The sequence below is a fragment of the Pelobates fuscus genome, chromosome 6, assembly GCF_036172605.1.
Source record: "Pelobates fuscus isolate aPelFus1 chromosome 6, aPelFus1.pri, whole genome shotgun sequence".
Taxonomy (NCBI): Eukaryota; Metazoa; Chordata; class Amphibia; order Anura; family Pelobatidae; genus Pelobates; species Pelobates fuscus.
The window spans coordinates 201,216,796-201,243,876 of record NC_086322.1 but is presented as its reverse complement, the minus strand read 5'-3'; the positions used below and the strand labels follow the sequence as shown (position 1 = coordinate 201,243,876).

The 27,081-nt window shown below is 42.9% G+C and overlaps 1 protein-coding gene across 1 annotated transcript in view; it reads right to left on the bottom strand.

Moving 5' to 3' along the window:
- SPARCL1 (SPARC like 1) overlaps positions 1 to 27,081 on the bottom strand; it is a 62,127-nt gene that overhangs the window by 19,711 nt on the left and 15,335 nt on the right. The window contains exons 4-7 of the mRNA XM_063425293.1: positions 23,906 to 24,925; positions 23,693 to 23,750; positions 9,185 to 9,303; positions 8,163 to 8,283 (exon numbers count right to left, since the gene is read on the bottom strand). Coding sequence (XP_063281363.1) covers positions 8,163 to 8,283; positions 9,185 to 9,303; positions 23,693 to 23,750; positions 23,906 to 24,925 — 1,318 coding nt within the window. The remainder of the gene's footprint in view (positions 1 to 8,162; positions 8,284 to 9,184; positions 9,304 to 23,692; positions 23,751 to 23,905; positions 24,926 to 27,081) is intronic.

The window sequence follows — 27,081 nt, the reverse complement described above, 5'->3', positions numbered from 1 at the left end:
ATTTTAAAACCTTTGCAAAATCATCCAAAAATCAACGCTTCTTAAAAATATACCTTTCACGTTTTATAAGTTGCAGAACTTTTTTCTGCAGCTAATGAGGATCTACCCAAGGGATATACTTCACTGATCCTTTTAATACTGCCCCACTCAAAGTTCACCCACAGCTCAGAATCTGACTGAAGACTCCAATAGGTAACATGGGATAAATGAGCCACCTGGTAACATTTCTCAAAATCACCCACTATAATTTTCCAAAATAGAAGTATGGCGTAAGTTATGGACTGAAATTTAAAATTTACTCCACCAGATTTAATTAATCTTTGTTATTGCATTATTTATTTACTATAACAACGCAATATTTACTTATAGTTTACTACTGTAATATTTTGTATTTGCAGTTACATGTAATTATTAATATTTTAGCTGACAGAATTTGGTTGGCAAACATTTCAGGTGTATACAAGAAATGCTTGCTTTGCTCTACTCCACGCCAGTATCCTGACCCCTCTTAGCTGTAAATTACTTCAAATTATTCAAAATTCTACAAAACAACTGAAATAAAGCCATTTAATTTCCACTGTGCACTATCCACCCTGGTTCCTTTTAACTTTAAAGCATTCTCTTTCAGCTGTTTGCCATTACAGTCAATACCCTCCTCATTTCCTGAACGTTACCAGTCACTGCATTTATACTGTCTATTCTCTCTGCCATCACCAGCAAATTCCCCCTGCTACCTATTGTCTCATCTCTCTATTTTAACCTTTAGCTTGTAAGCTCACAGGCTATCTAGCAACGTTCTCTTTATAAGAGATCTTCAGTGGCTAGATCTTGACTAACAGGCAGGACCCTTGTTACCTTTTGTATCGGTCTGTTTATATTCTACAGTTTGTTTTCCCAATTGTACAGCGTAGAGGAATATGTTAGCGCTTTATAAATGTCTGTAAAAATAACACAGCCAAGGTGGTTTACATCTTCAAACAAACTTTTAAATGCTATGGCTTAACTGCTGACACTTTATGCTGGGTTCCCTTGAGTGCAAATCCTCTATCTCAGCATTCACTCTCACCCTAAGCAAAAATGGAATGGCTCTAAGGAGAGAGTGAACAACATTTGATCTAGAGGACACCAGTGTCTAGTACTGTTATATACCTGTAAATACTCAGTCAGTACTCCATTAATGCTTAAGCAGGTCACAGGTTTAGAATATTTCGCAGTTACCCTAGACATCAAAAACCCATACCAAATCCCCTAAAGGTCTCCCTTAGGTAAGCCAAGTCTACCCCCTTAACCCCTTAAGGACACATGCCATGTGTGACATGTCATGATTCCCTTTTATTCCAGAAGTTTGGTCCTTAAGGGGTTAAACACCCTTTCAGAGTCTGTAAACAGGAATAGAACTGGGATACCCAAGCACCTAGAAAGATACGAGATGTTAAGGATCCTTATTGTATAATCCCCAAACCTGCAATAAACCCTGACTGGTTCTTTTGAATTAGGGTTGGAAGAGATGTAGATAATCTCACTACCAATGCTTTAGCAAATGGTTTCATATCCATACTTAGGACTGAGATGGTGCAGTAGTTAGCACTGTTTGTGAGATATCTCCCCTCTTTAGGAAGTATGGTAACACATGCCATCAATGACAGAGGGGCAAGTTATCCTCCATCCAATAATGCATTAAAAACATTGGTAAGGGTAATGTGCCTCAAAATGTTATGTAATATTTCAGTTACAGACCATCTGCTCCTGTAGTTTTCTTTTTTGAGTGCTTTTGGTCTAGGTAGGTGTGCATATCATCCAATCTGTCTATCCTAGTTGGAAAATATCCACACTACAGACTTTATACAAAGACTCAAAGTAAATTCAAAACATACCACTTATCTCCTGGGGGTGGTATGACATGGCATCTAAAGGTGTCTTTATGTTAGGGATATAAAGTTAAAAACACAGTTTACGAAAAATTATTGCAAACAGTCTGCCTGTCAAATCCCTCGCGCCTCCATACAGCGTGGCCGCATCTGATCGCTGCGGTCTCGCTGTTAAAATAATAAAAAACTTACCTAAGGCAAGTCAGCTTGCCATTCAGCACCATTATGGAGCCATCCCCAACCAGGACGGCGTTCTAATGAACACTGGCCGCTGCGGTCCCACAAAACTATATAGCCCCACCTCCGTCCTCAACAAAGATTTGTTTTATTTCTTCTAGCATTAAAGTATATTTGGTTTTCACTAATATGTGTTAGACCATCTATTACACTTTTTATGCTTTTTAATAGTTTTTAACTATTTTATTTGTTCCTGGCACATCCAACTCCAATTTTGGACAACTACTCCAAACCATATACCTGGTGGGGATTATACCACCCATGCGCAGACATTTGAGCATAATACCACTCTATCAAATCTGACTAAAATACATTCATTTATTTTTATATAAATTGTACTTACAGTGAGCACTATTGTATATCTCTTTACTTTTTATATAACATTATTTACGCTGAGACACTGGCCTTCAGAGTTTTATATCCATCCGTGGGGATTGTACCGCTGCAAGCAATTTTTACTTAGAGCTAGTTTAAGATCTGCGAAATGTGAGTGCAATCCCAATTACCATTATTGAGAGTTTTATCTTCCTGCTTAAACAGTCTGCACTATTATCTTTCATTTGTATCTCTTTCAGTGGCGGATCCAGAGCCTGATCTCGGGAGGGGCACTTGTAGATTATTTAAAGAAATAATCCAGGCACAATAACCACTACAGCTCAGTGTAGTAGTTATGGCTCCAGTAGTGCCAGGATCCCATCCCAGAGTAAGTAGTCAAACCGTTTAAGAACAGTTTGACAACTTACCTGGGGTCTGCTGGGATATAGGGCATAGGAGCAGTGGTATGTGTTAGGGGTGAAGTGTGTGTGAAAGGTGCAGTGTGTGTGTGTGAGTGGTGAAATGCGTCTGCGAGTGCAGTGTATGTCAGGGTTGCAGTGTGTGTGTGTTAGGGGGCAGTGTATGTGTGAGGCAGTGTGTGTGAGAGAGCTGCAGTGTGTGTGTGTGTGAGTGGTGCAGTGTGTATGTGAGGGTGGCAGTGTGTGTGAGAGTTTCAGTGTGTGTGTGTTTGGGGCAGTGTGTGTATGAGGGTCAGTGTTTGTGGGGCAGTGTGTGTAGTGTGTGTAGTGGGGCAGTCTGTGTATGGGGCAGTGTGTGTATGGGGGGCAGTGTGTGTATGGGGCAGTGTTTGTGGGGCAGTGTGTGTAGTGTGTGTATGGGGGGCAGTGTTTGTGGGGCAGTGTGTGTAGTGTGTGTATGGGGGCAGTGTTTGTGGGGCAGTGTGTGTAGTGTGTGTATGAGGGCAGTGTTTGTGGGGCAGTGTGTATAGTGTGTGTATGGGGGCAATGTGTGTAGTGTGTGTATGGGGGGGCAGTTTGTATATGGGGCACTGTTTGTGGGGCACTGTGTATAGTGTGTGTATAGGGGGTAGTGTGTATGGGCGGCAGTGTGTGTAGTGTGTGTATGGGGGCAGTATGTGTATGGGGGAAGTGTTTTTGGGGCAGTGTGTATAGTGTGTGTATGGGGGGCAGTGTGTATAGTGTGTGTATGGGGGCAGTGTGTGTAGTGTGTATGGGGGCAGTGTGTGTAGTGTGTGTATAGGGGGCAGTGTGTGTAGTGTGTGTATGGGGCAGTGTGTGTATGGGGGGCAGTGTGTGTAGTGTGTGTATGGGCGGCAGTGTGTGTAGTGTGTGTATGGGAGACAAAAGAAGGGGGAGGACAGGGAAGACTTGGACGGGCACTCTGACAGTAGGGGGTAACCCTCAAAAAACTACCAAGGTAGTTATAGAAAAAACATACATAGGATGAGTGCCCTGCAATATAAAATATAACTTTTAATAGTAAATAGTAAAAAATAAGGTGAAAAACCACCAATAAGTGAAGGACAAATAAAATCTGTACAATTCCGATAGAATACAGTATCCCACACACCAGATAGGTGCTAAGTATATGGGTCTATACGGATAATATGCCAGATGTTCCAACATGTGAGGGATAGGAACCCAATATTGTAGACCCCCACCCTATTGGAAATAAAACACTGCTGCAAATAACAAAAAGGAGAAAAGGGGAGGACAAACACTAATAGCAGATATAATATTAAAATTGGCAAATAGTGCCATGGGAACAAAAACCTCAATCAAAGGATCCCTAAAGCCATAAATAAGGTGACAGATTGTTAATTAGCAATCATGGGTTAATACCCTAATACATAATAGCCCTAGAGAGAGGTCCTGTTCAGAAGTTTTCAGTGTCCTCTCTTAGATACCTATGTGCAAAAGAGCAGTAATTTTGCACGTAATCAGTGAATAAGAACAGCTGAGACCTCTAGAGTATGAGGTATCAGACAGGTCACATGAACATACCGTGTTCAGGATAAGGGTTGTAAGCGGTATGCCTAGATAATAAGAGCAGCCCTAATAGAAAATAAAAAATATAATAAACACCCCTCAATTATAAGGGAACCCTAAATGCCTGACACATATATGGACGGGTAGCACACTCAATAATGTGCCCTAAGTGACAAACTCCTGATAAGTTACAGAGAGACTTCAGCAAATACCCGGGAGACACTGGGTGCAGCCAAATCAACACAAACGTTAGTAATAACGAGGTAAATGGGCTGCTGCAGTATCCCAGTAAACCTTAAGTAGCTCTCCGGGTTTCGCCTGATGGGAGTTGAAGTCCACTCCACACTGTTGCAAATAACAAAAAGGAGAAGAAGGGAGGACAAACACTAATAGCAGATATAATATTAGCAAAAATTGGCAAATAATGCCATGGGAACAAAAACCTCAATCAAAGGATCCCTAAAGCCATAAATAAGGTGACAGATTGTTAATTAGCAATCATGGGTTAATACCCTGATACATAATAGCCCTAGAGAGAGGTCCTGTTCAGAAGTTTTCAGTGTCCTCTCTTAGATACCTATGTGCAAAAGAGCAGTAATATTGCACGTAATAAGTGAATAAGAACAGCTGAGACCTCTGGTGTATGAGGTATCAGGCAGGTCACATGAACATACCGTGTTCAGGATAAGGGTTGTAAGCGGTATGCCTAGATAATAAGAGCAGCCCTAATAGCAAATAAAAAATTCAATAAACACCCCTCAATTATAAGGGAACCCTAAATGCCTGACACATATATGAACGGGTAGCACACTCAATAATGTGCCCTAAGTGACACACTCCTGATAAGTTACAGAGAGACTTCAGCATATACCCGGGAGACACTGGGTGCAGCCAAATCAACACAAACGTTAGTAATAACGAGGTAAATGGGCTGCTGCAGTATCCCAGTAAACCTTGAGCAGCTCTCCGGGTTTCGCCTGATGGGAGTTGAAGTCCACTCTGGATCCATTGTATCCCTGTTGCCATGATGTGCTAAGAGAGTAGGAGATACAGCTGTATCAACGGCCCCTGACGTGCACGTTTCGCCCGCAGCTCATCAGAGGGGAGCATAGTGTGTGTATGGGGTGCAGTGTGTGTATGGGGAGCAGTGTGTGTAGTGTGTGAATGGGGGCAGTGTGTGTAGTGTGTGTATGGGCGGCAGTGTGTGTAGTGTGTGTATGGAGGGCAGTGTGTGTATGGAGGCAGTGTGTGTAGTGTGTGTATGGGGGCAGTGTGTGTATGGGGGGCAGTGTGTGTATGGGGCAGTGTTTGTGGGGCAGTGTGTGTAGTGTGTGTATGGGGGGCAGTGTTTGTGGGGCAGTGTGTGTAGTGTGTGTATGGGGGCAGTGTTTGTGGGGCAGTGTGTGTAGTGTGTGTATGAGGGCAGTGTTTGTGGGGCAGTGTGTATAGTGTGTGTATGGGGGGGCAGTTTGTATATGGGGCACTGTTTGTGGGGCACTGTGTATAGTGTGTGTATAGGGGGTAGTGTGTATAGTGTGTGTATGGGGGCAGTGTGTGTATGGGCGGCAGTGTGTGTAGTGTGTGTATGGGGGCAGTATGTGTATGGGGGAAGTGTTTGTGGGGCAGTGTGTATAGTGTGTGTATGGGGGGGCAGTTTGTATATGGGGCACTGTTTGTGGGGCACTGTGTATAGTGTGTGTATAGGGGGTAGTGTGTATAGTGTGTGTATGGGGGCAGTGTGTGTATGGGCGGCAGTGTGTGTAGTGTGTGTATGGGGGCAGTATGTGTATGGGGGAAGTGTTTGTGGGGCAGTGTGTATAGTGTGTGTATGGGGGCAGTGTGTATAGTGTGTGTATGGGGGCAGTGTGTGTAGTGTGTATGGGGGCAGTGTGTGTAGTGTGTGTATAGGGGGCAGTGTGTGTAGTGTGTGTACGGGGCAGTGTGTGTATGGGGGGCAGTGTGTGTAGTGTGTGTATGGGCGGCAGTGTGTGTAGTGTGTGTATGGGGTGCAGTGTGTGTATGGGGAGCAGTGTGTGTAGTGTGTGAATGGGGGCAGTGTGTGTAGTGTGTGTATGGGCGGCAATGTGTGTAGTGTGTGTATGGAGGGCAGTGTGTGTATGGAGGCAGTGTGTGTAGTGTGTGTATGGGGGCAGTGTGTGTATGGGGGCTGTGTGTGGGGGGCAGTGTGTGTAGTGTGTGTATGGGCGGCAGTGTGTGTAGTGTGTGTATGGGGGGCAGTGTGTGTATGGGGCAGTGTGTGTAGTGTGTGTATGGGGGGGCAGTGTGTGTATGAGGGCAGTGTGTGTATGGGGGGCAGTGTGTGTAGTGTGTGTATGTGGGCAGTGTGTGTAGTGTGTGTATGGGGGCAGTGTGTGTAGTGTGTGTATGGGGGACAGTGTGTGTATGGGGGCAGTGTGTGTAGTGTGTGTATGGGGGGCAGTGTGTGTAGTGTGTGTATGGGGGCAGTGTGTGTAGTGTGTGTATGGGGCAGTGTGTGTAGTGTGTGTATGGGGGGCAGTGTGTGTTGTGTGTGTATGGGGTTCAGTGTGTGTAGTGTGTGTATGGGGGCAGTGTGTGTAGTGTGTGTATGGGGGGCAGTGTGTGTTGTGTGTGTATGGGGTTCAGTGTGTGTAGTGTGTGTATGGGGGGCTGTGTGTGTAGTGTGTGTTTGGGGGGCAGTGTGTGTTGTGTGTGTATGGGGTTCAGTGTGTGCAGTGTGTGTATGGGGGGGCAGTGTGTGTAGTGTGTGTATGGGGGGCAGTGTTTGTATGGGTGGGTAGGGAGGCTTTTAATATTTAATTATTTTATTTAATTAAAATTAATGTACTTTATGTCCCCCCCCCCACCTCCCTTCTTACCTTTACTGGGAGGAGGGGGACATATTTCGTTCCCTGATGGTCCGGTGGTGGTGAGGTGAACTCTAGCCCGCGCTCCAGGGCTAGAGTTCACTCTCGCGAGATTTGGAGCGTTGCCGTGGTAACCGCGGCAACGCTCTACATCTCGCGAGAGGAGGACCCGGAGGAGCTGCAGGCAGAGCTCCCGGGTCCTCTCTCCTCTCCCTCCCTCCCCTGCCAGCTGTCAGCACACTGCCTGCGGACCGGGGAGGGAGAGCTCTGATCTCCCTCCCCGGTCCGCAGGCAAATAGCAGGGCTGGCACTTGTGCAATGCCAGCCCTGCATTAGCCGGCAGGGAAGAATCTCGGGGGGGGCAATTGCCCCGTTGCCCCCTCCCCCCCGGATACGCCACTGATCTCTTTACATATGTTGGCAAGCACCTTAACCAAGAACTGATACCTTTCAAGAATTTTAAAGCAGCTGGGATTGTGATCATTGGACTTTATTCGTTTATTATTTATTCCATATATATTTCTTTACTCATTTTATCTTTATATCTATCCATTGGCGCAACCTGTTTTTGTGCATTTCATACAATTAATATGTTGGGGGATCTGCTTGACAACCCAGGCAGTCCCCCTGCAGGCAATCTGTCAATCCCACCGATCCAAGTCAATCCCGCTGATCCAAGTCATGTGATCATGATGACTCCATAATTAAATCACTCAGATTGGTAACATGGGCTGCAGGGACTGCCTCGGTTTTCAGGTAGTCACCCTGTCTGGCCAGGAGGGCATAGCACATCCTAACTTCAGGAAAAGATTAAGCTGGTTAACAACAACATCTATATCCAAAGTTGTGTGGAAACTAGCAACAAGATACATTTATCTTCCCTAGTAAAAATGATAATCATATTAATAATGTTACTATTATCTCACATTTGCATGATCCCTGGTAATCCAGATGTAGACTGTTGCCTTCTTTAGTTCCTTCAAGCTTGCACTTGGTACCAAAGAGATGACATGGGCTTTCATATGTCTTGTTATCAGTGCCACAAACCTGTACATTACAAAAGAAAACAAAAGTTTTTTTAATACATAAAGAATAGGACATATGATGTTATTTTTCTTTGTTCTTTAAATTTTTACAATTGAAATAAGTAATCTGCCAATCCTAACCAGATATGATTTGTTTATCGATTTCTTATTTCCTCATTGTAACAAATTGTAATATTTTACAAATTACATTGAAGGATACAATATCTGTTTCTTATGTAATACATCCTATGAATTACACTTCTATTAAACATCTCTAAAATCACACTGTTGGCTTATTTGGGTACAGGGTGCACTTTCTGTATAACCGTGTATAACTGGTGAGGACGATGAACCAGAGACCCTGACCATTTCACTTGTTACTGGCTCAGAAAGAGTAAGTGTGCAAGTTAATTGGGAGCATTATCCAAATGGTAGTATTTATGTGTATTTAGGTTCAATACGGAGTATATTTTATACAGTTCAATGTATATATGTATATACTATGTTTTTCTTTTTTTATTGTTTTGTTTTTTGTAAAATTCTGCAGCAAAATTCAGTGGGTAAATTGTACATGCAGGCATTAATTCCAAATAATTTAGGAATACAGGAACAAGAAGTAAAATGGTCCTGTCTAAACAAGCTTTGTCTAATGTTGTATGGGTTAATTTAAAGAAAATACACCACCTAGAGTCAGACAGTGCACTGAGATATGAAACTTTTAGGTCTCTCCTGAAAAGAAATGACACAAAAAATAATGGAAAATGGGAATATCACAATTGAAAATATTATTACAGTATAACTAGTTTATATATAGATCAGATACATCATTTATTGTTATCCTTCTTTACCTTCTACTACTTTACTAACACTGTTTTAATGCTGCTATTTGTAATACTTTCCCTGGAAATATTAAACTTACTCACATTATCATTTACATTCCCAAAAAGGCAGGCACTTGGCTCCTGGCAAACACAACTTGGATTTCCTTCTTCATCAATGTCACACATTTTCCCCCTTTTACAGTGGAAATTCCTACATGGGTCTGAACAGATATATTGGCAGTTATACATAAAGACCTTTTGTGGAGAAAGATTATAATCACCAAGAAAACAACAGAATGTTAGTGATAATTGATTCATTTTCACAATTTTGTCTCAGAAATCTACATTCTTTTCAAATATTTTTTTATTGAGGAATTTCAAATAATTTTTACAATAAACAAACATTCTGAGTATTCAGTACCAAATTAATCTCTGCAAGAAAACATGCAGTGCCCTCCACAAATATTGGCACGCTGGGTAAATATGAACAAAGAAGGCTGTGACATATTGTCTTTCCTGGCTAATCATGGCAGCATATACACATGGGTTAGCTCCTCCCCTACAGCCGATAGGACAGGAAAACCACCAAGGTTTTAAAAGGAGGCTCCATCCCTAAGGTCCTCAGTCTTTTTCCTGTCCTACAGCCCTTAGGATGTGAGCAATTTGCTTCCTTTACTTACGGACATGTATTTTTTTTTTTTTTTTATCTTCATTACTTTATTTGCCTGTTTTACTGTAGTACATTATTCAGTTGTGCTTTTATGCTGCGATGCATTTAAGCTTCGATATCTTTAAACTAGTGCATTATACAGCTGTATCTTATTTTTAAGATTGTGGTACATTATGCGGTTGTGCTTTTGCTAGGAAGCATTTAACCTCTTAAGGACCAAACTTCTGGAATAAAAGGGAATCATGACATGTCCCACATGTCATGTGTCCTTAAGGGGTTAAGCTGTGTTGCATTTAAGCTGTCTGGCATTTAAAACTGTTTCATTTAAATTTGCATTTAATACTGTTGCATGTAACACCGCAAGTCATTGGAAAACTGCAGTGCATTTGAAGACTGATATATTTTAAAACTTTGATACATTTTGAAAACTGTGTTACCTTTTTATATCTTGAGGCCTTTAGACTGTGGTGCCTTTAAACTTTGACTTTTTGCACGTGGTTGCCTTTTCAACTCCCTTGCAGGCACTTTTGTTATCTATTTTGCTTCCCCTTGGTCCCAGTGATTTATTCCCGGTACCCTGGGTGTTTAGGGGCCATTGTAGGCTTCATACAGAGTCCTCTCCCTGGTCTCTAAACAGCAAACACACTCGGAATAGGCCCACATGTGTGCAGTTTGTGCCTTATTGGGCCTAATACAGATGACTTGCATTGTGGGAATACAAGTTGTGGCAGCCATCTTGGATAAGGGCAATTGCCAGAAAGTGCCTAAAATAAAGGGAAAATTACAGTAAACATACCACACTTATTTGGTAAGTATTTGAAGGGTCTCCAGACATGGATAAGTGCTGTCTTCAGCCTGTTTTAAAGCTGTTTTGCTGGTTTCTTATAGAATTTAACAGTGCACATTTTTTTCTTAATACTTTACCACAGGTAATATTTAGTTATTATTATTTGTCAGGTGTCTGATTCTTTACCAGGATCTGGTTATGAGGAGAAAACAGTGGAAGGAATCGGTTATGCACTGACTTCCTCCAGAAGGTTGTCGCTTCAGCATGACCTATCACTGTGCAGCCACATGACATGCGGGCAGGGCTTACAAAGTAAGTTCCAGAGGCCTTAGGGGTAAGAAAAGAGGCCAGGCTTTACCCTGTGGAAGAAGTTATTTCCAACCCCAGAACTACACCACCTAAGTTGCACTCTTATGGATCATAGGTGGACGCAGACCTGTCCAAAATTTTACGCCTACCATTGCAGGAGGCCAGCCAGCTGTGACTTCCGCTGCTGTTTCTACAAACATGAAATATGTGATTAAAGATCTAAAGGCTACTATGGAGAGAGAGATTAAAAGCCAAGATTGAAGAGGCGGTCATAAGTCTTCAGATTACAACTGACTTCTTCACAGAAACTTCCCTAGATGTAACTAGGATATTCTCTGGATAAAATGGCTTTATCTATAGCAGCTAAGAAAGAATTATAGTTCTATTTCTGGGATGATGACTCATCCTCCAAGTGGTGGTGCTGTTTGGGAAAACTTTGGATAATTCCATTGAAAAGGCGAATGAGGGCTGCAAGATATTGGTACCTTAGGATGGAAGTTCCAAGGATCCCAGCTCCTCATAGTCTGACCGGAGAACCTCCAGTGACCAGTATTTCTGAGATACATGGAGCTACTGGTCCTGCAGGGAATACTCCAGAGGTGACTCATGGCAGTTGGTAAACCTGCCTTTCAAGGTTCTAATGGAGCTATAACACAGTCATTTTGCTCTTCAGCAATGAACATATCTCCTCCAGTACTAGGAGCCTCATTTTTCTGATCACACATACCTGGGCTCGTCATACTCTGGAAGCTTGAGGTATCCATGGTCCAGATTATCGTCATACTCTGGAAGCTTGAGGTATCCATGGTCCAGATTGATATAGACTGGAGTTTTTTCTTAATGGGCACAGGAGTCTCATACCAACAGGAGTATTAAGACCAATGAATCAAAAGGTTAAAGCACTGAAGGAAGAAGCTTTCTGGACGAAGAGGTGATTTTTTTTAGGTCCCAGAACAAGAGCAGTTCCAGGGACAAGTTTCGCCTCTCTTCTGGTACTAAGAGGAAAAGCACATGAAGGCCAAAAAGAGGCTGAATGTCAGAGTCTTGGGATGGAGTCAATCAGATCCATATCTCAAGCAATCTGGAAGGATAATATCCTTACCTCTATATATCTCAAGGATGCTTACTTTCAGTCCAATCTGCAGAGATCTTCGGCATTAGCTCAGAAGAGAACCTACCATTTGGCCTCAATGTGGTCCCAAGAATCTTTATATGTGCTTATAGTGTTATTGAGAGTCCAGAACTCCACCTGGTTCCATTATCTGGAGGATCTACTTCTGATAGCCTTAGACCCTCAGAAGGCAGGCACACAGAGGTATATAGTTCTTTCATAACTCCTAAAGTTTGGCTGCTTGATGAATATCAAGAAAAGCAGTTTCAGACCAGCTCAGTGGTTGACATTCCCAAGTGGAAAATTCTATGCTCTGCTTTTCCCTATCTTGGGAACAGTTCCACAGATTGTAAAGGTTTTCTCTCCCAGTTTCTTCATTTCTGCTTGATAACAGCAAGAAAATAGATGTAACTACTAGGAATCCTGGCTTCCACTAGCAGACTTGTCAGGTGGGCCCAATGGCATCTCTGGATTCCTTACAGATCCTTCCTATCTTGGTCTAACAAGATTATTGGAGCCAGCCACTTACTATGTCCCCATCAGTGGGGTTACACCTTACCCTGGCAGCTGAAAGAGGGATTAGATCTCTGAATTTCCAGTGAACAGAACCTCATTGGTCGATTATTAGCTCAAATTCCAGTTTTTATAAGATTGGTAGCACAGTGTTTGGACCATGATGCAGAATATTACCATTCATTTGTATGGAACTAGGAGTAATTTTCAAGGTTCTTCTTCACTTCAGAGGCTTGCTAAAGAATGAATGGGTCCAAAGTTGCTCAAATATCAATGCAACTGTATCCTAGATCTACCAAGATGGGTCTCACAGATACATATTGATGGAATTCCAGCCCATAATGATCAGGGCACAGAAGAACAACCAGTGGCTCAGAATTCAATGGCTGTTTGCTGGAGCCGAATAAATGTGGACAAGGTGGATTGGCAACCATGTCCTGACGTATCCTCAGGGTTGACGCAGATTGTCTGATACCCTACATAGATTTGATGGCCATTTCTTGGACCTACCAGGTCCAGAAGTATGTTTTACATGCTAGGACCAGAATGCTCAGGTTCAGGATACACTGACTCAAATTTTGAATTTTAGTCTGATGTACATATGTTCCTGTTTTTGACTTTCCTAAAAAGGCAATGCAAAAGATGACAGTGGAAGACCGTGTCGACTCTAATTCCTTTGATGAATAAGATGATTCTGGAACCTCCAAGGGAAATTCATGTACGTCCAGACCTATTACAAGGATCCATGACACACCAGGATCCTCAAGTTCTGGTGTTGATGCGGGAGTCCATATTAGTATAGGCATCCCTGAGACGGTCATTGAGATCCTCTTACAATCCTATACAGGCTTTACTAAGCTTGACATGCTTTTGTCTGTTGGAATTACTCCTCGTTCAGGCCTTGGAAGGTTCTGTGTTATAACACTCTAGAGGAGCACTTAGCTGCACTTTGCTTCAAATAGGCATTGATTGAAATCATGCCTCCACTGAGTGTGGTGAAGCGAATATGTGACGTACCACTGGTCTCACAGGCCCTGACTGAACCATTATTCGAACCTCTAGGAGATTCCATGGTGGTAGCACAGAAAGTGCTGGTGGCTGGTACCCCAGCAAGGAAAATGGGTGAACTCCAGGCTTGATCCTGTGAACCCCCTTTCACTACTTTTCAACGGATATGGTCGTCTTGCATTTGGCACCTGAAGATCCTGCCTATGGTGAATGCGTATCTGTCATTCTCTACCTGTACTGAAGGGTACCGATTGAGCGTTGATGCCCCTGGTGCTTTGCTTCATGTAAGCAACAATTGAACTCAAGCCTCCGCTGAGAGTGTTGAAACCAATATGTGACGTACCACTGGTCTCACAGACTCTGACTGAACTTCTAGCAGGAGCTTCCATGATGTTAGCCCAGACGTTGCTGTTGCTGTTGACTGGTACCTCAGCAAGGTGAATGTGTGCACTTAGCTGCACTTTGCTTCAAATAGGCATTGATTGAAATCATGCCTCCACTGAGTGTGGTGAAGCCAATATGTGACGTACCACTGGTCTCAAGGGCCCTGACTGAACCATTATTCGAACCTCTAGAAGGAGCTTCATGGTGGTAGCACAGAAAGTGCTGGTGGCTGGTACCCCAGCAAGGAAAATGGATGAACTCCAGGCTTGATCCTGTGTACCCCCATTCACTGAATTTCAACAGGATATGGTTATCTTGCATGTAGCACCAGAGATCCTGCCTAAAGTGAGAGCCTTTCAATGCCATTCTCTACCTGTACCAAAGGATTTGGGGCATTCTCCACTAGTACTGTTACAGCATCTCGTGGGCTTCCATGGCAATGGTCTCTGCTGAAACTTTGTAAAGTTGGCATTTGGACCTCTTTGAACTAGTTTGTCCTGCATTACATATTGGACATTGAAGCAATTAATAAGGCACAATTTGGACGTCACGTCCGTTCTCTACCTGTGCTGGAGGGTATCAGGGCACTCTCCTCTCATGCTGTTGCAGCATCATGGGTTGCCATGGCAATGGTTTCTGCTGACACTTTTTGTAAGCTAGCATTTGAACCTCTTTAGACACGTTTGTCTGGCATTTCATACTGTTCGTTAAAACAGTCTATGATGCACAATTTGCTACTCAAGTACTTAACTCAGTTCATTCTTCGATCTATGTTGAATTATTCTGATTATTTGATTGGCTATTCTGTCCCTCCCTTTGTAAGCTTGGGTATTCCCCATGTGTATATGCTGCCATGATTAGCCAGGAAAGTGGAAAATTTATTCATACTTACCGTAATTTTCTTTTCCTGGCTATTATTCATGGCAGCATATACTTCCCACCCATTAATGTCTCTATTTATGTACTGTAGAGCTTGTAAACTGACTGAGGACCTTAGGGATGGAGCCTCCTTTTAAAACCTTGGTGGTTTTCCTGGAGGAGCTAACCCATGTGTATATGCTGCCATGAATAATAGCCAGGAAAAGAAAATTACGTTAAGTATGAATAAATTTTCCACTTTATTGTTTAACATTTTGATCTTTTATTCACAAAATACACAAAAATACTCTGCTCTTATGGATATCAAACAATTGCAAACACTGGTTTATAAAAACAAAATCTTTGTTTAAAATTTGTGTGGCAGGGGGCGTGGCTGACCGCCGAGCAAGATGGCCGCATAAGGATTTGCTCCGGCATCGAGCTCAAGCAAAACAGCATTCAAAGACATAAAAAAGCATAAACACAAACGGATCTACGGCTCCCGAGGTGATGTCTCATAATAGAACCAAGAAAACGGCTCTAAAAGCCGACAAATTAAACTTTTTCGGCCACAAAGGCCAAAATCCACAGTCAGCCTCACTACAAGACGCACAAGATGGCGACGGAGACTCCGACACGAGCCTCTCTATGGTGGAACAACCACAGGCCGACCACATAACTAAAAGCTTTCTGGAACAAGCGCTGGATGCACTATCCAGCAAACTAATAGCCTCATGGCAACTAACGGCTGACACCCTGAGAAAGGAGATGCAGGACATAGGATCCCGTACATCGCAAATGGAGGACAAAATGGAGGACTTTGCTTCTGCCCACAATAATATGGCAGATCATGTCCAGCACCTGGAGGAAAAGATAGAACGACTGGAAGTACAGATGGCTGATGCCGAAGACAGATCACGAAGAAACATTCGGCTCAGAGGGGTACCGGAGTCGGTTCAACAGGCGGACCTCCAAGCCTATGCACGAGGCCTGCTGAAGGCCTATGCGCCAGATATCCCAGCAGACATGATGCTGATTGACCGGATACATCACATCCCCAAATCCACTTACCTACCAGACTCCACGCCGCGAGACGTGCTGCTCCGAGCCCACTACTTTCACATTAAGGAGCTGGTCCTAAAAGCAAGCCGCATCCGAGATCAACCGCACAATGATTATCCCACGGTAAAACTCTTCAGTGATTTGTCGGCGGCAACGCTGAAAAGACGACATAGTTTCCAACAAGCTTTACGGTCACACGGAACCAGGTACCAGTGGGGCTACCCGACAAAAATGCTAGTCCAGCATGGAGGAGCATTCAAGCCCATCTCTACTCCGGAGGAGGGCATCAAGCTCCTAAAGGAATGGGACATCCCTATCAAACCAATTGAATCCACTGCAAACCCGATTAAGAAAACAGCCCGGGAGTGGAGCAAGGCCCGCAAGAAACTCACCTAGCACCCGGAAACACAAGCCGCAAGTATCATACACACACGACACCACACTATCATACCCTTACTACTCATTGTGCACGTGATTGTTACCTTCATACACACCTTCTTATGTATACAATCCCACAGACATTAAACACGCACAGAAACGCAACAGATACCATAACACTTGGGCCGAGCAGCACGAGCAAATCCACATCGCCCAGCTGCAGAGACTGCCTCAGAGACGGTGACCAAAGGGACTGGCCACCGTGCATTGAACCTACAAGAAATGACATACACTTTGGGTTATATCTGTGTCACACCATATTAAGATGTAAATGTTAAAAGTTGTACTTAGATAATTGGGTCCCATGTAGGGACAGGGACTAGTACTAACATGCCGGAACAGCAATGTATCTGATGCTCTGCTCATGAGAGCAAAACATGAGCTGTAACATATTTTAAACGTCTGTAAACATGCCACACGAGAAACACACATAGACGCATCACAGATAAACTCCCCCTGTACAGCGGATAGATGGCATGCGAACCTGCGGGTCATGGTACACAAAATCGCTATCCTGCGGTAACTGCACGCTGGGTGTGCACCCAGGGCAGGACGTAGGTTGATGGGCCAGTTAGGCCATCACTAACAGTCATGAATACTGAATGAGCGGGAAGGGCACACTGAAATAGGAGAAACCCGCAATTGTAGGAGATGCACGGGGTGCGGGCCTGGGAATACTCTCTGCCGCTGGGGACAAACCGATACGCGACTGACGAAGCAAGCTAGCATCGCCCCTATGCACGATGGGACTGAATCGTGCATATCGGCCATGGGCTGGTGTAAAAACTGGTTTGGAATCGTCACAGTTAAATCTTCTTAATTACTTCTTGTCTTCAGTTGATTGATATATACGTCTTTTGTATATATAGTCTTGGGCCAAATGCTCGCCACAATAATATATGTCTATATTATTGAAAAGTAATAATATGCAATCTGACTTACGGTTTCTTCAGGTTTATTCTTAGTTACTGATACATAATAAAACAACAAAGGATGTTACAGGATAATGGATGTTCAACAGCAGATGGTAATTGCTGGACTTCTTTACACCCTTACATCTTTACATCGAGAGAGAGCCAGAGAGAGCCCAGAGAGAGACCAGAGCCTAGAGCGAAGAGAGCGAGACCTCGTGTCCCTCTGTTACTATATAAAAGTGCCCATACTGACGTCAGAGCATACTCTTGCCATATAAGGACAAGACCCCGAAATCCACATTCCAGAGCTCTCAGACAAAGAAACCCTTGTGACTTATTGATACCATCTGTTTCTTATGTCAATCCACACATCCATATATATAATCAATAGAAACATAGAATATGCAATATTCTACAGCTGGGCAGAGGTCGCTTGCCGTATCACCGGGCAAAACATCATGCAATGGGAAACAAGAGACCTAAGAGACCCAGGTGACAGCAACTCCTCATAGGCGCAAACATAGAGAATTCCACCTGCAATGCCTTTACACCACATTATACTTATCATAGAGCTCAACAGCCACACATGGGAGAACCAACTGACTCCCATCCCTGAGGTGTGGGCAACCCACACCAAAATCTCCCACCCAAGTTCTTTTACCCTGGTTACACCCCCCCCCCCCTCCTTAACCCTCCTCAGGAGAAGTCAGAATCGAATTACTCATATGTCCACTCTCCACTTGCCCCCCGGCAACCACTAGAAAGGAACCCCACACAAGAGGTACAATGCACCTTGGCCCAGCATCACGACTCCAACAAATGTCTATAACACTAAGGACCCACAACACACGTGGGCTGAACCATCCACATAAATGCCGCATCCTCTTAGCAGAGGCAAAACAAGATAAAATAGATATCCTATGCATCCAGGAAACACACTTTGTGACCAACAGAGTTCCCAAATTTGGACATCAGGACTACCCGACTCAATTCCACGCCACACACTCCTCCAAATCAAAGGGGGTGTCGCTCCTAATACACAAATCTGTGATGTTTGAACTACTGCACATAAAAAAAAGACACACAAGGGAGATACTTAATATTGCACTGTATGATAAACAACGCTGAATACGTATTGGCTGGTATATATAGCCCCAACACGAACCAAAGACAATTCCTACAAAAAATCCTGAACAAACTCCCTGACCCGACACCCGGAACGACAATCGTCTGTGGAGACCTAAACCATGTGCTGGACTCCCGCATGGACACAACACTCCCCAACCTCTCCCCACGATACACTACGACCGGTTCACAGAGCAAGGCCATACTCAAGCTAATGACAGAACACAACATGCATGACGCATGGCGCACACTACATCCAGTTGGAAAAGAGTTTACATATTACTCACAAGTCCACAAGTCATTCTCTAGAATAGATCACATACTAGTATCAGGACCATTGACACCGAAAATCACTCACTGCGAAATAGGCGACATAGTGTGGTCTGACCACGCGCCACTTACAATCACAATAAGAGGCACCTTCTCACATAGGGGGCGGGCGCCTTGGCGCCTCAATGACTCCCTCCTGCATGACCCTGCCTTCCTCACACAAGTCACACAACACCTAGAACAATACTTTCAGACTAACAATACCCCAGGCCTCTCACCCACTACATTATGGCAAGCACACAAACCGACCATAAGAGGACTCATAATAAGCAGGGCCTCATATATCAAACGTACATCGAACAAAAAATATCTGACTCTGCTGCGTACAGTTAGAGATGCTACAGCAGCACACGCGATCAGCCCGGATGCATCCCACATCACGACGATCACGACTGCTACACAACGCCTGAACGACATCCATTTAGCCAAAACGTCCTATACAATGCAACGCCTAAAAACGAGACAATACTCCCAAGGTAAAAAAGCGGGGAAGGCTCTAGCTGCATTGCTAAGGAAAAAACAAACCCAATCCAAGATTCCCTTCCTCTTTTCCACCATGGGAGATTAAATTTACAACCCCCAAGACATAAACGACGAAATGGCCAAGTTCTATCACAATTTATATAATTTACAACAAGATAGTAAAACCCACCAGCCCACAGATTCGGACATTGATAAGTTCCTAAATCTTGCGAACCTGCCATCACTGACACAGCAACAAAAAGACATGATACAAACACCCATAACCACACAAGAAATACTACAAACAATAGCATCCTTGCCTGCCGGGAAATCCCTGGGTCCAGATGGCCTAACGAATCACTACTACAAAACATTCTCTAAGATTCTAGCACCCCACATGACCCCAGTATACAACCACATCATCTCAACCGGGACAATGCCAAAAGAAATGCTTATAGCACATGTAGTGACACTTCCCAAACCAGGGAAACCGCCCAACAAGAGCCAAAACCTGCGCCCGATCTCACTCCTCAATACGGACACTAAAATAATAGCTAAAATATTCGCCAACAGGTTGGCTCCAATCATACCAACACTCATCCACGCAGACCAGGTGGGGTTTGTGAGCGGGCGCCAGGGGGCGGATGGAGTACGGAAGGTGCTGGATTTGCTGGATGGGCTGCGGGGGGGAAGTGAGCCAAGCGTATTAGTATCACTAGACGCTGAAAAAGCCTTTGATCGCCTCCACTGGCCCTTCCTCCACGCAGTCCTCAGGAGATTTGGATTCCCCTTACAATTTACTGCGCTTATACACGCACTATACTCCTATGCCTCGGCGCAGGTGGTGAACGGGGGTTTTTCCTCAGACAGCTTCCATTTAACCAATGGTTCCCATCAGGGCTGCCCCCTACCCCCGATATTGTATATACTCGCTCTAGAACCCCTCACACAATTAATTAGGAACGATTCCAGGATACAGGGCATCAAAGTAAAAAACAAAGAATACAAACTCACACTATTCGCAGATGAAATTCTCCTTACGCTACAACACCCCCAGAGCTCCTTAACCAGATTACACCAGCTGATCCACCAATATGGAAATTGTTCATATTACAAATTAAATATATCTAAGACTCAGGCTATGGGAATTCACATCCCACAATCAGAGATGGTTCACCTTAAAGCATTGTTTGCATATGAATGGCGCACAGATCATCTCAAATTTCTAGGAATAGCCCTGACAAAGACTCTAGCAAGCATCCACAAAGCAAACTACACGCCACTTCTAACAGAACTCAAAACTCTCATACACAGCTGGAAGGGGAAAATCATCTCGTGGGTGGGCAGGATCGCAGCAGCGAAAATGTTACTCCTCCCGAGAATACAATACCTGTTTAGGACCATCCCCCTAGCAGTCCCCAATAGCTTTCTCCGCGACCTACAGAAAGTAATCAATACGTTCATATGGAATAATGCTAGACCTAGGATTGCAAAAGCTACCCTCTATAAATCATTCCCACTGGGAGGCATGGGTCTACCGAATATTGCCAACTATTATAAAGCGTCCATTCTAGGCCAGATGCTGGCAGTAGGTGGAAACCCCAACCCCCACAATGGGTGCGCCTGGAAGCGTTCTACACAAATGACTTTACCATAGCGACCCTGGCCTGGATGTCTAGAAAATTACGCCCAAAATTCAAGGATACCCTCCCCACAACAAAACTCACACTACAAATCTGGGACCAATTCGCAGATGCATATATAACAAAAGGGGGCACCTCACTAGCAATGCCCCTGGACACACTAGCACTAATCATCCCGGGGTTCAACTTCCAGTCGTGGGGCACCCACGGCGCCACACACCTCTTACACTTATGCCAAGGCCCAGCACTGAAATCATTTGCTGACCTCCAAATACAGTATGGAGTACCTAACAAAGCATTCTTCTCGTACATGCAAATTATGTCATGGTTTAAAACGCAAACGATTTGCTCTTATAACTCTGTAAATGGCCTACAGCTGACGGAGGTGGAAAAAATAAGCCTGAACCTAAAGCCACGCAGGAAATTGATATCTCTGGCCTATGCCAGCTATGACGCTACTGCAGGAGCCCCAACCCACACATTCACAAAAGCTTGGGACCGGGACGTAGGCTATCCACTCACCGAAAGTCAATGGGCTACAGTGTTTAGGGCACATAAAAACCTCTCATTGTGCGCCTCCCATATGGAGACCACGCGAAAGATTTTATACAGATGGTACATGGTACCGGTACGGCTTAGGAAAGGTAACCCGAAAGTATCAGACACATGCTGGCGATGCTCAATCGCCAAAGGATCTATGCTACACATCTGGTGGTCATGCCCAGTACTACAGGAATACTGGTCAAGTATAACAACTCTCATACGGAAGAGCACGGGAGTTAATCTCCAACAATCCCCCGAAATTTACCTACTACAATTATTGCCAAACGACCTGCATAAAACCCAAACATACCTTATTTACCACATAATAGTAGCGGCCCTCCAAACAATAAGCAGGCATTGGCGCGACCCGAATAAACGCACCATCAAAATCATTTATAAGGGCAGCCTGGGAACTCTGGGAGAAGTATATGGCAACCACATAAGTAGACCCCCCAGACCTCCATACTGTGGTATAGCCCCAAAAACATATAAGGCGAGAGACCCGACAGCTGAGACCATCAAAATGACAAACACTGTATGTAATCCTAACAGGGCATGGAGCACAACCACGAACAGTGCTGAAAAATTGTACCTAAGACAGGTATTTGTGTGAGAAAATCACTCTCTATACCGACCCGCATCATAACAATTGAATAACACACCTGTTATTGCTCAGTGGAATGACTTTGCCTCTCCTGAACCCCTTTGCCCTCCCCTCCTCTACCTCCCCCCACTCCTCCCCCTTCAAAGTTACATTGTTAAACACATCAACCAAATATTAAGAACAATGACATGCATTCTGTAATTTGTAACTAAAGTGAAATTTGTCGCCACGTGCAACATTCCTTGCGACACCCTGTATGCATATGTTTGTTGATGTAATAAAATGCAAAAAAAACAAAAACAAAAAAAACCATAGTTATTGGCACCCCTATGAATTCATGTGACAAAAAGAAATATATTTGAAGTATATTCCCATTGATATTTAACATTTTTAGTACACCTGGGTGACTAGGAACAGGAAATTGTTCAACCATGACTTCCTGTTTCACAGTAATCACATTCATCACAATGGGTAAGACCAAGGAATATAGCTGTGGTGTGGCTAAAAGAAAATAGCAAAATCATTGAAAATGCCTCTTTCCACCAAAAGGGCAATAGTTAGGAAATTTCAGTAAACTGGAAATATTATGAATCAATCTGGAAGAGGATTGTTCGAGTGGCCAAAAACTATTTAAGGATCACAGCAGGAGAACTGCAAAAGATGGTTGCATCTGGAAAATATTTTGAATCAATCTGGAAGAGGATTGTTCGAGTGGCCAGAAACTATTTAAGGATCACAGCAGGAGAATTGCAAAAGATGGTTGCATCTTGGGGTCACAAAGTCTCCAAAACTACAATTCAATGTCATCTACATCACCACAAGATATTTGGAAGGGAAGCCTCTTCTCTTTTCCAAAAACAAGCTCAAGCATCTTAAGTTTGACAGACACTACTGGAACTTCAGATGGGATCAGATTCTTTGTTCATACGGAACCAAAATAGAGCTTTTTTTGGCAATAAACACCAGAGGTGGGTTTTGGAGCACACCAGTGTTGACCTTGAAGGTTCTGTATAGATTCTGTATGGAGGAAAGTTCTCTGATTCTCTTGCCATGTATTCTACAACCTCATCAGGCATTATAGGAGAAGACTCAGAGCTGTTATCTTGGCAAAGGGAGGTAACACAAAGTATTTACCAAGGACAATATTAGTGGAAGGCACTGTACATGTTTATTTTTACTAAGAAATAATTAGTGTATATTTGATTTTCACAATGGAAAATGTTTGACTATGACATCTATATTAATAGTTATAAAAACAAAAATAGAAAATAATATTTAGACATTAATAACCACAATCTCAAGAACAATTGTTTGGTTATTCAGCTAATACATCAAAGCAATTTGTTGTGCAGAACTTTATTTTACATGTGATGTGGGTCTTGAGATGGTGCCTCAGAAGAAGTATGATTGTTGAAGTTAGCTGACTATTTATGATTTATTTCCATACATGTCTTATGAAAATGTATAGCTCAGTAGTTGGGAGAATTCCATTTCAAGTGTACGTGAAGAATGTACAACTCACAAATGTATTTTTTGGGATTTTTGACCTGTATGTTAACCTCCTGCAGTCCATGCTTCTATTTTGGGATTTTGTTCACCAGTTTTTCTCTTTTAAGACCAGAAATATTTATTTAACAAGAATTTCGGAAAGTATTTTTGCCATCTGGTGGAAATTGTCTGTTAGAGAAAACATTGCCATGGACAGCAGGTAAATGAGTGAGATTTAAAGTGACATTTCCATGTATTTTTTTTTTTTTTTTACATTATCTTACTATTCTGGCTTGCATGAATTGGATGGTTGGATGGATACGATGAATAGAGAGATAGTATGACATATATCAGTTCTTACCAGGTAAGGGTTTCTCAAGAACACTATCTTCAGCCTGGTCCAACAAGGTATTAAATACCTTAAATATAAAAAAAAAAATCCAGAAGCTGTTTATTCATTTTAATTTATAAATACATAAATAAAAATATATAAAGTTCAGCTTTATATTTATGGTATTCAGATTTATGTGTTTATAATTATAGATAATTCAGACTTTTGATTTTGTATACTTACATAGTCACCTTGGTCATCTTCTATATCATTGTCATGGAGAAGAATGCTATGGTTCTCCATACTAGTTGGGTTGAGAAGTGTGTGATCGACATGTTCAGGGACTAGCAATTTTTTATTTCTACTGCTTCCATTTTGTTCATTTTCCCTTATCCTATTAATATACATAGTATCGTTTGTGCCTTTCTCTGTCCTTTCCTTTTTTTCATTAATGGTGTTCTCCATGTCAACCTGAGGAATCTCCATTTGATGTTTTTCTAGCGTAGTATAATTCCTTCCATGGCCAGAAGAGTAGCTTTGAGCATTGTCACTATAATTTCCACTATCTTTATTAACAGAAATGTTATTTTTAGAGGGAGTGAAAGAAATTATATGATTGAGAATTTGCTCCTCTTTGTTTATGAACTCTTCTTCAGTTTCAGTTTCTATATCTTTTTCATCATTCTTATCATCTTGAGTGCTATTTAAAATATACTTGAAATCTTTGTCATTGTAGTATTGCCTCAGAATATTGATATACTCCTTTTTGTAATTATCTTCCAATTCCTCTCTTTGAAAGTTAGGTTTCATTAGACTAGCATCATATTCTTCTGACTGGTCACCAGATGAAACATTGTCTTCACTTGGATCCTCATTACTTGTTGACTGTTGGCTGTCTTTGCTCAAAGCACTCAACTCTTTTGTCTCAATCTTTGTATCTACACTATCTTCATAATCATCATTGTCATCTACTGTGTCATGATTTTCATTTAGATCATGATGAGCATGTTTACTTTCATTGTGTGTTTCATCAATGCTCAAAGTATGTTTTTCATTCTGGTCCTTTTTCTTCTCCATATTCTGAAAATATTTTATTGGAAAAATTCCTAATTTTGATATGGCATCTTCTAGCTGAAAATCTTCCGTGTCACTCAAACGTTTTTCGGGTCCAATATTTTGCAAGTCAATAATTCCAATGTCCTCATTTTTCTCTTGGCTACTGTCCTGACTTCCAGGCTCTTGTTTTGAAATGTCACCGATTAACTAAAACATAAGAGTGCAATTACTTAGATATAATGAAGGTTTTAAGTGTTTTTGTTTCCAAATACTAGGCTAACAATATATTTGTCTGAAATGCAATGTTTAGAGATCCACTCTTCTTTGAAGTCACAGTACTGGATCTTCTTTTAGTATGTTTAAAATAATTAAAATTAATTTTATAGAAAGAGGTCTGCAATAAAGTGCTATATAGAATGTGCCCATGTGTAAGTGAAATATAAATTACCATAACAATCTAGAAAGCTTAATAGCTCTTCCCTTATTTCCACACTTTCACTTGTTATTTACTTGCTAAGAACTGCTCCAAATTCAGTCTGACATTAACACTAGAAACAACTAAAACATTAATCTGCTCAGTAGTGATATCCAGTCTATATTAATGCAGCTCAATTTTATCAGACCAATCCCTCTACCTACTATCCCCTCTCCAGGAATTGATTAAGAACCTATAAGGAATGATGCTGATGAATATGATGGACCTGATTACAGTACCTTATAGACCAGGGGTAGGTAGTCAACCTGGTCCCTACCGCCCACTAGTGGGCATTTGGGGATTTCATGTTTGCGGTGGTGGATTCTGCAGAAAACGCAGAGTGGGCCTTGATGGCCATGGACCAAGGCCGGCAGGGGAGATCCTTTCATCTCCCCTCACCAGCCCACTAGCACTTAGTTCCAACAGAGGGAGAGAAGGGTCTGGGAGGCTCTGTGTTCCTCCCGTGAGCAGGCTGGTCAGAACGTTGCCATGCATTACCATCGCAACACTCCGATACAGTGCTGTGCTCGCAGGAGGACAGGAACATGCCACCACTGGACCACCAGGGCTTGCAGCATTATGTCCCCCCTCCCTGGTAAAAGGTAAGAAGAAGGGAGGGGGAGAAACCTACACACAGCATTGACACTATGCACCCTTCACACACAAACACACACTACATCCCTCACACACACATTGACTGCCCCCTCACACACACATACAGACTGCCCGCCTCATACACACTACACACTCCACAACCTCACACATGCACTGCGCCCCAACACACGCACTGTCCCCTTCACACTCGCGCAGCAACCCTGACATAGGCACATCACCTCTCACACACTGCACACTTCACACAACACACATACAGCACCCCTCACACACAACACCCTTCACACACACGCACCCTTCACACACACTCACTGCACCCTTCACCCACACACTGCACCTCTCACACACAAACACACAGCACCCTTCACACACAGTACTTTACAGACACACATAGAAAAAAAAAGTCAAATAGAAAATGCACAGGATACATTTATAAAAATACACATAAAAAATGCTAATCTCTTGCTTTCATCTCTCAGCCAAGTCTATTTGTCCATGAATCAAGCTCTACAATTCTCAACACCTCTCTGTCACTAATCACAAATTCTGAATCCTCTTTCACCAGCACCAGCACTTGTCAATTCCTCTCCTTCCCTTTTTACTATCAAGCAGAAGCTCCTGGTAGAGAGTCTGGGAAAGAGAAAAAGGTAAGTGTAGCAGAAAGGGGACATGCCACGGTGTAAGAGAGACAGAAACAGCAAGAGCTTTTGCGTAGTGTGCAAAGTCAGTTTACATTAAAGGATAACTCCAGCCCTATTGGGGAACTGCTAAAAAAAGTAAAATCCAGCACTGGGTTAATCTCCTGGCACTGATTAGAACTCATCCTTGTGACATCTCTGGAAGACTTTTATCCAGCTCTTTAGGCATGTGGTAAATGGATAGGGAGGGAGAGGGGAGAGGGAGAGGAGAGATAGAAGGAGAGGAGGGAAGGAGGGAGAACAAGCGACAAAAAAAAAAATAGCAAATGCAATAGGTATGAGGGAGGGCTGCAGATAACGAGGGTTTGATGGCCTGACAAGTAACTTTAGTGGGTGAGCACCAAAGCATGGTAATGCTGGTTTTCCCAGCTTAGGGACACATTGTTGTGCTTGAAAAACAGAGAAAGGTCAGAAAGGTGGTGGGTAGTGGGTTCACATGGATTGGATCTGGCTGATATATTAAGTACTAATCTCATAAACTGGCAACATGACAACAGTGATAGGGCTGTAGAATGGGAAAACAGTGATGATTAAATCAATTTACTTTAAATATGTTCAAACTGTTTAAAGGACAACTG